The sequence below is a fragment of the Olea europaea genome, unplaced genomic scaffold, assembly GCF_002742605.1.
Source record: "Olea europaea var. sylvestris unplaced genomic scaffold, O_europaea_v1 scaffold969, whole genome shotgun sequence".
NCBI classification, from domain to species: Eukaryota; Viridiplantae; Streptophyta; class Magnoliopsida; order Lamiales; family Oleaceae; genus Olea; species Olea europaea.
Window position 1 is genome coordinate 86,148 of NW_019268191.1, and position 13,777 is coordinate 99,924.

Here is a 13,777-nt window from a genome sequence, read left to right on the forward strand (position 1 = left end):
TTTCCAACAGAATATTAGTATGACTAGGGTTAAATTAATATGATGATGATAATGAGGCCTCAAACATATATGGGAAATCACAGGCAATTAAATTGAATCAGAGCATCAATCCCATTGGTATTCCTAGTTTGTCGTGGCCAAGAAGTCAAACTTGAGAAAGCTAAAATTCAAACTGGGGAGACTAGAAGATCTCTTTAAGCTTATTTTTCTTTCCAAAATATAATTTTAGAAATTAGTTTTTTTTTACTAACAAAACAGTAATAATAGTAATACAGGATCATTAATTCAACAACACAAGCACCAAAAAAACCTGTGTCTAATTTCTCAGAGTCATCTCACCCACAATAATCATACAACCGACACTTGCATAATTCTTAACTTTTTGATATGCTTGTACACAAAAACATTAGGTGTTTCGAATTTACCTTCAAACGGTCCATCCATTTTACCCTAACGAGTCCTTGCTCGAATTCCTGAAATGTAATGGATGCTGCTTCTTCACTCTTGGGTTGGAATCTAAGACTGGTTAACAATAGCAGGGATTGAGGGATTTCGGTAATCGATTTTCTTGATTTGTGCATTAGGGTTTCGAAGGTGATTTTGAGTTGGGGTTTGATGATGGAGCTTTGAAATTGATTTAGGAATTTCCTTCCTCTCTCTCTCTCTCTCTCCACCCCCTCCCTTTTTTGAGATGGTAAATGTGTGTTTGGCTGTGCGATGTGGTGCTGACATGGCATTTAGAAGGAGATAACAGGTCAACTCAGATTTCCATCTTCTATGTCAGCATTAACTGAGATGGAAATCACCCGGTGTGTAATGGAGGATAACAGATCAAAGATCAATGGGTAAACCATAACGTGGTGTAAAGTACGATCGATAATGAAACATTTAACTCGACTTCTTGTAACTTATAAGCTGTCACTACAACAAAATGAACTTTTTACGCCATTCGTTTTCTACTTACAAAAAATGCATACCGTAAAAATAGACTATTTACGGCATGTCGTAAATGTATGCTGTAATTGATGAATTACTTATACAGCATACATTCTTTGCACGCCATAAAGATGGAATATTTAAAGCATACATTCTTTGCATGCCGCACCATGCACAGAAATTTTGGTCCAGTCCAACACTTTCATTTTTTTTTTTTTTTTGGGTGAAATCGAAAACTGGGCTCTTCACTTATCCAGTCCAAAGATAAAAACTGAAACAAAAATTTGCCCAGCCCAAAACCAATTACCTGTTGGTGTTGAAATTGAAACCACGAAATTCCCAAATTCACTCTTTCCCGGCTTCTCAATCTCCCTCTCTGCTGCGCGCTCTCAGCTCTCGAATCTGCTCGTCAGTCGTCCCTGAATCTGCTATAAATCTGCTCGTCAGGAGTTTATAACGGCTTCTCAATCTCCCTCGCTCGGCGCTCTCTGCTCTCGAATCGAGTCCCTAAGTAAGGAGTTTATAACCGCTATAAATCTACTCGTCAGTCGTCCCTGAACGTACGTGCTTCCAGCCTCTCGTCTCGTCTATAACCGCTTCCGGCCTCTTGTCTTGTAAGCGCGGTCACTATATATTTTTATGCAAAACAAATTTGTTCTGCCTCTGTTTGAGCAATATTTGGGCAGAGGTTTAATTGTGTGGGCAATGTGTTTGACGTAATGACATTGAGAAGAGCCATTTATTATGTATGGTTTGAATGTGACTTGAATGCATGGTAATGGTATGGAGGCACCCATATTCAATCCTCGTTGGAAATATAGAACTCCAAAAACATTTTGCTTGACTGCATATAGAGCTAGAATAGAATTTCTGAAATTATCCATTTGTTATCTGGGAACCATGATAATATTGCTCGTCTTCTTGATGTATAATGTAACTTCTAGGTTATTCACTTTATCAAGCAATATCATATTAGAATTTTGGTAAATTTCACATTATGGCAAATCTTTTGATTTACTGCTTCATGCAATTGGCTTTCAGTTTACATATTCTGCTTCAAGGATATACTAAGCGACCAGTCACTCATTTTCCATTTCCCTTAACTAGATAGTATAATTTTGTCTGGCACTCGTTCTGTTTTTCTAATATCTCCTCTAAGTATGTTAAGTATGTTAGTCGGTCTTCACATAAGCAGTAGAGCATCCTGGTTTTCATCAAGTTCTTATTCTTAAGAGGCTTACTTGAGCTATTTCTAAATCTATGCCTACTTAACTCTATCCAACAACTAAAGCAACAATAACAAACTAACTCTTCTTCGTAATAGATTTGAAGTCAACTAGATGAATCCGTTTACATTGATCCGTTGGATCCCATCAACAGTTTATCTTCACTGATGTTTTCTCGCCTTCACCAAACTTTATCTGTATTCAAGGGTGATAGGATTTTAAGTTTGTTTCCCCAAAAGCTCTATGCAACCTAACATAGAAAAAGACACCGCAGAGTTTTTCTTCGCTAGATTTTTTGGTTAGCTCTCAATACATATGGTAGTGCATATCCAGCATAAGATAATAATGAATCAGCATCTAACAAAGAAAAGGAGAAAGAATGCGTAAATACGTGATCGACATATGAACATTTAGACACATGTAACCATGGTAGTAGAAGCATAAAGAAGAGGCCTTGATAGAATTGATAACAGGGAGCTTTCAACTGCCAATGGAGTTAGAATAACTAATAAATTAAGAGAAGGCCCAACTTTCAAGAAAATAAACTTACAAGATCAATTCTTTTTGATATCATATTTGGTTTTTTTGACAGCGTTTTGCCTAGCATGATCTATTAATATCCCTAGTCTGGGTGATAATCTCTTCCTGCCAAATCTTTACATCTGATATATGAGTGCAGCGACAGTCTCTTCCTCCCCAAAAATCACAGAGAAAATGGCTCGAGAAAGCCCTGCAGAGCAGGCCCAAGTCCTCGTCAAAAGTAGAATCTGCAATCCCAATTTCATCTTCTCTATTTTCTCCAATTCTCCCGACTCCAACTACAGGTTCAATGTGGTGATTTGTCATATTATCGATTTCCAGGAAATTAATTGAAAGTATTTTTCTTATGATATGACAGTAAGAAGAGCCATAATTTGTTTTTTTGCAGGACATTAATGATAGGATTCAGCTTTTGTATTTATTTGTAGAACCATAGTCAAATTTCATTCACGTCACTGCAATTTTTTATGTTTTTTTTTGGTTCTGTATTTTCAGTAAATTGAAATATATAATATCGAGTTCGCTAACTGAGGCGTGCAACAATTCTGTTCTGCTTCTAGGTCCTCGTGGCTGCGGAAAAGTTGCGGTGTGTTCATCTTGCCTTATTATCTTCATTGCACAGAATTTTCAAAGTATTAATTATATAGTTTAATTATTTATCATGTTTTATAATTATATGTTCGTGATGAACTTATATAGATTTTAGAGCTAGTTCTTGAAGATCTGTTGGAAGAATATCCTGACATGATTTCAGTGGTAAGCCTTTTTTATTGTAATATTGACTGCATTATCTGAAATATGATATGAAGTAATTACTTTGCTTAAAATGTCCAGTCAAATATTTTTTTATGTTTTTTGGGATCTGTAACTAATATTGTGATTATGGATTTAGATTAAGCTCAATGGGCTTCTGCACTGTGATCATAATTGTGCACTCAAGGTTGGGTTATACTTAATTCCCCTCTCTACATGTTTACAAGTGTTTTGGTGCATAATACTTGTATGCAAATGTAGCTTTAGAGCTTAACTAACCACCCTAATTTATTTCAAAACTAAATTCGAAGTGTACACATTTAACAAGAAAAGCTTCCAGGTATCTAAACGTTGCTTTATTTTATTTTCAGCTAGAATCCGAATATATGTGAAGCTTATTGAAAAAATCATGCGAAAAAAGGACCCCTTATATAAAAAGTTTACTAATAACGAGTGCAGAGATATATTTGTGAATCAAGCTTGTTCAGAGGAGGAATAGGAGGTGAAATATTTGTTAGTTATGCAAACTTGGAAGAATACATTTAATGACAATGAACTTCACATCTCAGTTAGATACAATGCCTAGATGGCCACCTATATCTTTCTCTTACAATTCCTAGTTTTACATCTCTTGTAATCTTGGATGCATGATTGCATCAGTTTTCGGTGGCGCGCGTGTCCAGAGAAACATTTGTGTTTTTAATACAAAATTTTTGTTTTGATCTACATTATTGTTACTTTTATGTGCAACTTACACAAAGTGCGAATACATCAGATAGAAAGGAGACTGTGAATCTTCAGGTCAATAATCCAAAGCTGGATTGAATTGTATCTCCGTTAGGCTGTAATTTAATGAGATTGTATAAAGTCAATTCAACATTTTTAGACTCTTTAATTAAGCTTTCATACTATTAAGAATGAGAATCTTTAATAAATTTCTATATGTCATTGTAATGTAAAAAATCCTGTATTCTTATAAATGCAATTAATGGATCTTATGAAATTCTTCCAACTATAAGTATTTGTAGGCATTGAACTTACATCCCAAACAAATTTGTTAATCAGGATATTCTCAAGTCTTAACATACATTAGTTATAATGTATTGTTGATTGTTATGAGCACCAGTACTATGGTACATGACTTAAATGTGCATATTAGTTATAATTTTTTGTGTGTTTTATAGCCTCGATAAGGTGTGATATTGTGGTCCATCAAAAAGAAATGTGCTATTTACCTATCTCTCTCGTCACTTTTTATAGTCTTTCAATCACGCAGGAGATATCTAGGCAGTTGTGTCAGGAACATCAATTGCTTTTCTCCAAAATGGTATCATTCTCATGCTATTTATAATTGCATAATACTAGTTAGTATCAAATATTAAGCTAAGACATTTTGTTCACTCTCTTGGATAATGTTGGCAGGCATCATTTGATGATAATGCCCAATTTATGGTATCCATGTTGCGGTAAGTCCACTTAGTTGCTATCCCCTTTTCCACAAGGACAAACAGTGAAACGGATGCTTGTTATTTTCATGTATTTTTTATTTTTTTCCCTTTCAGAGAAATTTAATATGGTTTTTGTACATTTGTTAACAGAGAGTGTGGATTAGCTCATAAAACAATTATTTTTGTACTTGACGAGTTTGACCTTTTTGCACAGGTAAGGTCATAAACTTGAGAAGAAATTTTAGAAAATTAAATAACTTTATGGGGTTCAATATTTGACACAATGTACTTATGGTGCTTATCTTACTCTTCGCAGGGTAAACAACTATTTCTTTATAGCTTGCTAGATGCAATGCAATCAGTAACATCACAAGCTGTTGTTATTGGTATCAGTTGCAGATTAGTATGTTGCTTCTACTTCTAATTTTATCTTTGTTGTCCTCTTTTAATGTATCCTGCTATCGGTCAAACATTATTTTGTTATTGTCTTGCAAGTCTATACCTGACCACGAACAATCAGAACCAAGAAAATCTTGTTTATGGTTCACGACTAGTATTGGTTCTATGAATTGCTTAAAATCAAAATTTACAAATTTAAAAGCCATCTATTTGCTTGGGTATCTTGGTTCCTGTTGGTAATGTACTGACTACATATTCAGAGAACATTCGAAAATATTTAAATGTTTCAGTGGCTTGAAAACTTTGAAAAATGTTGAAAACCCCAGTGTGAATTGCAGGATGCTGATCAGCTTTTGGAGAAGAGAGTAAGATCTCGTTTTTCACATAGGAAGCTGTTATTTCTCCCTCCCTCAAGGGAGGATACAGAAAGGTTAATAGCTATCGCCTGCTTCATATTGAGATTCTTGGACTCGTCGCCAAGAATGACGTCACCTTGATTTATATGCTTCAAATGTGCAGGCTTTTAGAACACATTCTGCTATTGCCAACAAATTCAAGCTTTCCACATGAATATGTAACAGCTTTCAATGTCAAACTCCTCGTATCCTTTTCCTAAAATTATTTTCTTTAGTAAGGATACATTAGCTTTTCAGATACAAGATAAAAATATCATCGATGTACCAATCATGGTATGTAGCCTCTGATTGAATAATCCAGGGGTATGATATTGTAGTTTTAGAATAAAATGGAGCAAAAAGGTAACCTGTTTGAGCTATAGTTGCATTAGACGAAAGATTGGAAAATAGTGTGTTTTGACTGAAACCTATAAAGATCCTCCTGTTGTTCTTAGTGAAATTGGCAATTATAGGGTTCCCCTATGCCCTGCATCCTTGACTTATCGCTGATCAACTGCAATCTGGAGACATTGGTGAGCATTATTAGATGTCTGACTGCTTTCATCCCAACATTGATATGCCCCCATGTATTGTCCAGCAAGTTGCCTTTGTATTACAAGGCTTGTCATGCCAAAGTTTGTACTTGCCATCAATACTTCCACTAGAATTTTTTCCCACCAAATAAAACTTTTCCTGGCCTCATTTCAGGTCTGATAGCTTTAAGGACGAAGTTTCAGTTATTGTGACATTCAACTAACTGTAACAGCTATGAATGCTGAAATTGATTAGCAAAGAAGGCCAGTAAACAAAATATTTTGGGAAGAATAGAAAATTTCCAGAACCCTAGATGGCTCTGATATATATATATATTTTTTTTGTTTTGTTTTGGGGGGGGGGGATTCCTTACATTAAATCATCAGAATGTTACAGATTTGTATAGGTAAAGGGGAACTATTCCTACATATATTATTACATAGTAGAAAATCTGGAAAATTGTTATTCTGTCAATTAATCAATCATAACCAGGTTTTATGGAGTCTTAAATTAGAGGAATGAGCTATCTAGGACCAGTAGGTCCCAATTCAATTCTGATGCATCTCACTCTGCAATTGCTTACATATTTTGGTTTTGTAAATTTCTGATGATTTATCCAAAGAAGAACGATCCTAGAGTATAGATTGTTCAATGCAAGACTTAAAACACTAACAAATTGAAGAAGAATAACCAAGCTTGACCTTTGTGTAACAACAGCTTGGACCATGTTGTTAAGAGAGAATGACCGTCAAACCGAACATTTCCATCCACTTTCAAACCATGACAATAGAGCGAAGCACCCAAATCATGATTGATGGCATTGCATCCGTTTAGTTCGTATACTCGTCTTATTTCCTTGCCTCCTGTTTATGTTTTTTCCTTCCCTTTCCTTGTGCTATCTAAGCTGTGGTGGAAGCTATTATGCTCATTCTTCTGCACATTACTTGTCATTTATGCAATAGAGATGCATTTCTATGAGTGTAATAGTGTGATTTGCTTTTAACATCAAATGAAATTGTTTTCTTTGGAGAATTGAACTCTGATCCACTATTACTTTTAAAAATAACCTAGTCCCTTTTTATAGAAAATGTTTTTTAGGCAATGCATAATTTCCTATTCCCTGTTCATTCTAATGCATATTGCTAATAGTCCTTGACATTTTACAGAAGATATTTGCAGATTACAAATTCAAAGAAATTGTTGATACCCTATCTTATTCTGATTCAACTGTCAACCATCTGCAAAGATTTTTGTAAGTGTAACTTTCATGTCTGGAATTGGCTAGCATGTAGGGTGTTGTTTTGCCTTGTAGAATCGCATCATATGTTCCTTTGGAATAGGTTTTCTACTGTTTCTCATATGGATTTGAAATCTGGTCTCCTATCACTTGAGAACTTCAAAGCTGCACTTTCGACCATACAAAGACAGCCAAAGCTTGAGGTTTTGAAAGGTTTGTCCTCTCACTCTTAGTTTTATCTTTTCCCAAATTGATTTATTTCTAGTCTTATTATTATTTTGCATGTTCCGGGATTTTTCAGTTTTAATGTATAGTATCTTTTTAAGTACTTTTATAGTACTGTTAAAGTGCTATTTTTGTCGAGTTTAGATTATGCACCTGCATACATATTTTACTTACTTTTCTGCCTAATTTTCCCCTACCTCAATGGAAGAAAGGACAAGTGAAAATGTAATTGCTCTTATTATGTGGATTCTGTTAGCTTTATATAATACATGTATCTTTAGAGAGAATGGATCTCAGAACTGCGAGAGTAAGCTAATTACATAGATGGAAGCAATGAAGAAAAACTAGTAAAAGAAGAAACAAAGCCCAATAGAAGAAAAGCTAGTAAAAGAAGAAACAAAGCCCACATAGAATATTGTAGTTCTCGTCAACAAAATCACATAAAAAATCTTGTACAATGAAAACTAGTTGTGTTTTCAATATTGTGTAACTGTACATAAAATGGGCGTAAATATGGTGCAAGGGAGGCTTGATTTGGAGGTGATCTGAGTATTCAAATACAGCTCCCAAATTATGCATCAAGAAACTCTCTGTCCCCCGAGAAAATACATGGAATTGATCCATTGAAGAATGCCATTTTTCCAACATAAAATTTATAACCAGGCCATCTTAATTTTAAAAGAGTTCAATTAAGCTCTCAAATTATTATCTTTAATTTTTCTGCCTTATAAAAAATTGGTATCATCCTTTGATGGTATATCCTGGCATCAAACTATCAATATTATGATAAATAATCTCTAAATTTTTCTTCTTAGGCTATGAATAAAAGTCATAAGAACTTCATAAATAACATGAGTGCAACAATTAATGCAAGTATTTGATATAAAACATCACAATGGACCACACGGAATAACAGTTTTCCTTTCAACTCCTTAAAATATCACCTTGAATGGTAACAGGGTTCTCAATGCTTTCTCAACAATGCTAAAAACACCTACACACGGTAAAATAACAACAAGATACTTGTACTAACCCTCAAGGTTTTCACCGTTGGAGTATAAGTAAGACGAGAGTTTTTGAGAAAGTTATAAGGATGAGAATACACCATTTTCAAACAACTTTCATAAACATATCACTAATATCTCTCATATAAGAGTACATATACATACTTCGGCTACACTCTTGATACTTTCTCTAAGGAAATTAGAACGCTATAGAGATTACCTTATTACACACTTCACTTCAAAGAAAGAAATTGAAATTGTTGCAAGACTTGGAATACAAGGTAAAAAGATAAATTTTTGATTTTTTTTACTTTCCCCCCTCACTCTTGAGAACTAGTCTTCAATTTATAGACTGGAAAAAGCTCCACAGTTGTCCTTCATTATCATTGCTTTAACTGTGTAAGATATTGGGTATCTGGCCTAAAGTTTTTTTGTCGTAATCTGGAAATAATTAAGGTAAACCCACAGTTTTTCTTTATCAAAATGATTTTGATAAAGTAGTGATAAAGGGGTCCCTTACTTTTCCGTATGTGACTCAAACACTCTTCCGGAAATTCTAATGTGTCAAGAGAGATTGGTGAGATGTCGCCTTCAATGCAACAGCACTCGCACTTATAATTAGGATAACACCAAAACTGTTTGCACAGCTCTTTTTTTGTTTTTTGTGTACTACTAGCTTGTCCTTCAAATATATGATCATACCATGTGTCGAGATAGTGGCAATCTTCTTGTTTAGTGGGTGCAACAGTTTTACTGTAAATCATGTGATCTTGTGACTCGTAAACCCAAATATTTTTTTCTTCAATAACCTTTTGAATATGCTTGAACTGCTCCTTATATCCTTTGGCTCTACAGAGAGCTATCACCTTGATAGTGTCTTCTGCTGTAGTTTCATGAACTTCACTTTTCTTAAGCTGGAAATGCTTAGAAGTGGTAGCTCTTCTTATGACATGGTTTACTCGAAGCAACTTATCTTCTTCATCTTCCCATTCAGAACAAGCAGAGAAAAACCTAATATAAATATTCTTATGTTTAAGAACTTGACAATATCTTTCAGTAGCTCGGACAACATCCTTTGGCAGTATAGAAATTTCTTTTAATGATTCAGACGGGTAAATATAAATTATATTTTCCATTTCATAAAGAGTGCGAACCTACTAAGCTGGGGCTCCTGAATGTAGATTAATTTTGTTATAAGTTTCAGACGTTAGAATTTTCATCCATCCTCCTATACTGGTGAACCAGCAATAGACAAGATTGAACAATACATATACCAAAATAAAATCATTTTTATTTTTGATATCCATAACACCAGGGGTGTTGCAGGCTTTGATAATATTTGAGCGATTTAGCTCTGGTATAGAGATACTATCCTTTGTATTAATTTTCTCCGGTGAGGGAGACAAAGTAGTATTCTCCTTAACAAATAGATTATGAAGCTTTAATGCTTCTTGTTCAATATTGACATAAAAACCTTCAAATTTATTGGCACTAGGGCCTTCAGATAATATAGCCCTGCTGGCTTTCTCAAATACTGGCTTGGTTGCAACCAGTTCCATCATTGTTATCCTGGATTCTATCGTAGCTATTTTCACATTCATCTCGAACTTCAATGTTTCGAGTTCCTTCTTGATTTGCTCCATTCCTGGTTAAGAAATCTGGAAAAAAATTGTCTTTTCCTTTAATATGGACAATATCAAATTTAAATGGCGCAAACCACATTTGCATTCTAATAAGTGGCCTTTCAGCTACACTTGTTCCAAGTTTATTTGTCAATAATGGTTTCACTTGAGTATTTTCAGTTCTAATAAGAAACTTTTTTGGTAACAAATAAGGTTCAAATTTTGCTACTCCTTTCTTAACAGCCAAACATTCTTTACGATTAATATCATGTCTGGTTTCTGCATCCTTAAAAGCACTTGAAGTGTATGCAACAAGTTCTTCTGAGCATTTACACAATGGATTACAAAGAAATTCTTTATGATTTTCTTTTCTTTTGAGGATCGCTCCCCAGTGTAATAGAGATGCATCAGTTTCTAAAATATAGAAATCATCATCATTTGGAATTTAATTCAAGTAAATTTTCACATATTTTCTTTAATTTGTTTATCATTTCAATATTTTCTTGTGTCCATTCCCATACAACTCCTTTTCTAAGCTTTTTGGTAAAGTGGACTTTGTATTTTGAACAGTTTTTTTATAAATTTTTCAGAATAATTTAATAATCCAATAAAGTTTTGTAGCTCTTTCTTATCTCTAATTATTTTTGAAAATTCGATAATCATTTTTCCAATATGAGGTTGTTGGAGTATTTTCTCTTCTGTAAAAATATATCCTAAGAATTCAATTTCAGTTTTAGCTATTTTTGCCTTTCTTTCTGATAGGGCTAGACCATATTTTTTAGCAATATAATAAAAAATTTTAAGGTGACATATGTTCTTTTAAATTTTTACTATGAATAAGGATATCATTTACATAAGCAATACAAATTTTTTTTATTGGTCTAATAATCTTATCCATTCTTTGTTGAAATGTTGTTTGGGCATTCATTAATCCAAATGTCATAACATTCCACTCAAATTGTCCTAATGGATTAGGGGTAGTAAAACTAATTAAAGGTTTTGATGCTTCGTCTAGTTCTATTTGCCAATATCCAGATTTACAATCAAATTTAGAATATAATTTACTTCCTTGTATTTGTTTTATTAACAAATCTTTTATTGGCAATTTATAGCTATTAGGTATAGTTTTAGAATTTAGATCTCTGTAATCAATTACCATTCTAGCTTTTCCTCTTTTAATTTCACTATGATTTCTGACCATAAATACAGGACTATTATATGGACTAGATGATTTACTTATAACACCTAATCCTAAAAGTTCTTTAATTTGTATTTCAAATTCCTTTTTATCTTCTTCGCTATAAGGGAATTGTTTTCCTGTTAACATCTGGATTTTTTAATTCAATAGTTGCCATAGGTTTATCTTTGTCCCATTTCGCTAAGGGATGTTCATGATAACATTCTTTTAGTTCAATTCCCAATAAGCTAGGGCTCCTGGATAACAAACGATGTTCAAATTTTGCTACTCCTTTCTTAACAACCAAACATTTTTTACGAAATGGGAAATATAATTTCTATTTACTCATCTGAATCATTAAAAGAAATTTCTATGCTACTAAAGGATGTTGTTCGAGCTATTGAAAGATATTGTCAATTTCTTAAACACAAGAATATTTATATTAAGTTTTTCTCTGCTTGTCCTGAATGGAAAGATGAAGAAGATAAATTACTTCCAGTAAGCCATATCATAAGAACAGCTACCACTTCTAAGCATTTCCAGCCTGAGAAAAGTGAAATTCATGAAACTACACCAGAAGGCACTATCAAGATGATAGCTTTTCGTATAATCAAAGGATATAAGGAGCAGTTCGAGCATATCCAAAAGGTTATTGAAGAAAAACAAAATATTTGGGTTTATGAGTCACATGATTTACAGTAAAGCTGTTACACCCACTAAACAAAAAGATTGGCACTATCTCAACACATAGTGTGATCATATCTTTGAAGGACAAGCTAGTGGGACACAGAAAACAAAAGAAGAGTTGTGCAAACAGTTTTGACATTATCCTAATCATAAGTGCGAGTGTTGTTACACTGAAGGCGACATCTCACCACTCTCTTAAGCCATCAAAATTTCAGGAAGAGTGGTTTGAGTCACATATGGAAAAGTAAGGGACCCCTTTATCAAAATCATTTTGATAAAGAAAAACTGTGTGTTTACCTCAATTATTTTCAGATTACAACAAGAAAACTTTAGGCCATAATAAGATACTCAATATCTTACACAGTTAAAGCAACAATAATGAAGGACAATTGTGGAGCTTTTTCCAGAAAACTTTAGGCCATAGTAAGATACTCAATATCTTACACAGTTAAAGCAACAATAATGAAGGACAATTGTGGAGCTTTTTCCAATCTATAAACTGAAGACTAGTTCTCAAGAGCGAGGGGGAAAGTAAAAAAAATCAAAAATTTATCTCTACCTTGTATTCCAAGTCTTGTAACAATTTCAATTTCTTTCTTTGAAGTGAAGTGTACATATAAGGTAATCTCTATAGAGTTCTAATTTCCTTAAAGAAAGTACCAAGAGTGTAGCCGAAGTATGTATATGTACTCTTATGAGAGATATTAGTGTGATGTATTTATGAAAGTTGTTTGAAAAGGGTGTATTCTCATCCTTATTACTTTCTCAAAAACTCTCGTCTTACTTATACTTCAACGGTGAAAACCTTGAGGGTTTGTGCGAGTATCTTTTTGTTGTTTTACCGTGTGTAGGTTTTTTTAGCATTGTTGAGAAAGCATTGAGAACCCTGTTACCATTCAAGGTGATGTTTTGACAAGGAATTGGAAGGAAAATTGTAATCCATTGTGAGATATGCAAAAGAGTCAGAGAGAAAAACAATTATGTGCGAAAGTTATGTTGGACCATAACCCACTTTCTTAAATTCAAATAGCACCAATCACTTATATAATGAGTATATTAACATATGGGTGCAAGCTCAAGGAAAATCTCATTGATATTACTCTGCCTTTATCTCCTGCTTCAATACTGTAAGATCTTTCTTATGTATATCAAATACTTGCATTAATTGCATGTTATTTAAGAAGTTCTTATGACTTTTAGTCATAGCCTAAGAAAAAAAGTTAGGGATTATTTATCATAATATTGATAGTTTGATGTCAAGATATATTATTAAAAGATTAGATAATTTACTAGAAAATATAAATAATATTACTTCTCAGTTAGAAAATATTAATATACTATATGAAGAATATAATAGACTTAAAGAAAAATACAAACAATATGTTATCAATTATTCTAATTTATTAGATCATAGAATGGATTTATATTTTGATATTCAAAATAAAAGGAATACAAGATAAAATTAAAAGATAGGACTAATTCTGTAATATACTTATTTGAGTTCATTAAGGGTAATCTAGACATTTTATCAATTGAAAAGGTTAAGTGATTTGACCCGGTCATTTTGAAAATTATCCCTTGTACACCCCCCCCC

General features: G+C 33.4%; 1 protein-coding gene across 9 annotated transcripts in view; it reads left to right on the top strand.

Moving 5' to 3' along the window:
• The first annotated feature begins 1,225 nt into the window (after positions 1 to 1,225).
• The window catches only part of LOC111392724 (origin of replication complex subunit 4), a 13,944-nt gene continuing 1,392 nt past the window's right edge, over positions 1,226 to 13,777 (top strand). For 3 of the 9 annotated variants that reach the window (XM_023018120.1, XM_023018123.1, XM_023018127.1), the window contains exons 1-12: positions 1,557 to 2,986; positions 3,198 to 3,288; positions 3,402 to 3,458; positions 3,595 to 3,642; positions 4,732 to 4,782; positions 4,878 to 4,921; positions 5,054 to 5,117; positions 5,220 to 5,306; positions 5,641 to 5,732; positions 5,822 to 5,903; positions 7,398 to 7,483; positions 7,572 to 7,681. In XM_023018120.1, coding sequence (XP_022873888.1) covers positions 2,832 to 2,986; positions 3,198 to 3,288; positions 3,402 to 3,458; positions 3,595 to 3,642; positions 4,732 to 4,782; positions 4,878 to 4,921; positions 5,054 to 5,117; positions 5,220 to 5,306; positions 5,641 to 5,732; positions 5,822 to 5,903; positions 7,398 to 7,483; positions 7,572 to 7,681 — 967 coding nt within the window. In that variant the 5' untranslated portion in view covers positions 1,557 to 2,831. The other 6 variants (XM_023018121.1, XM_023018124.1, XM_023018128.1 and 3 more) reach the window with 6 other exon arrangements.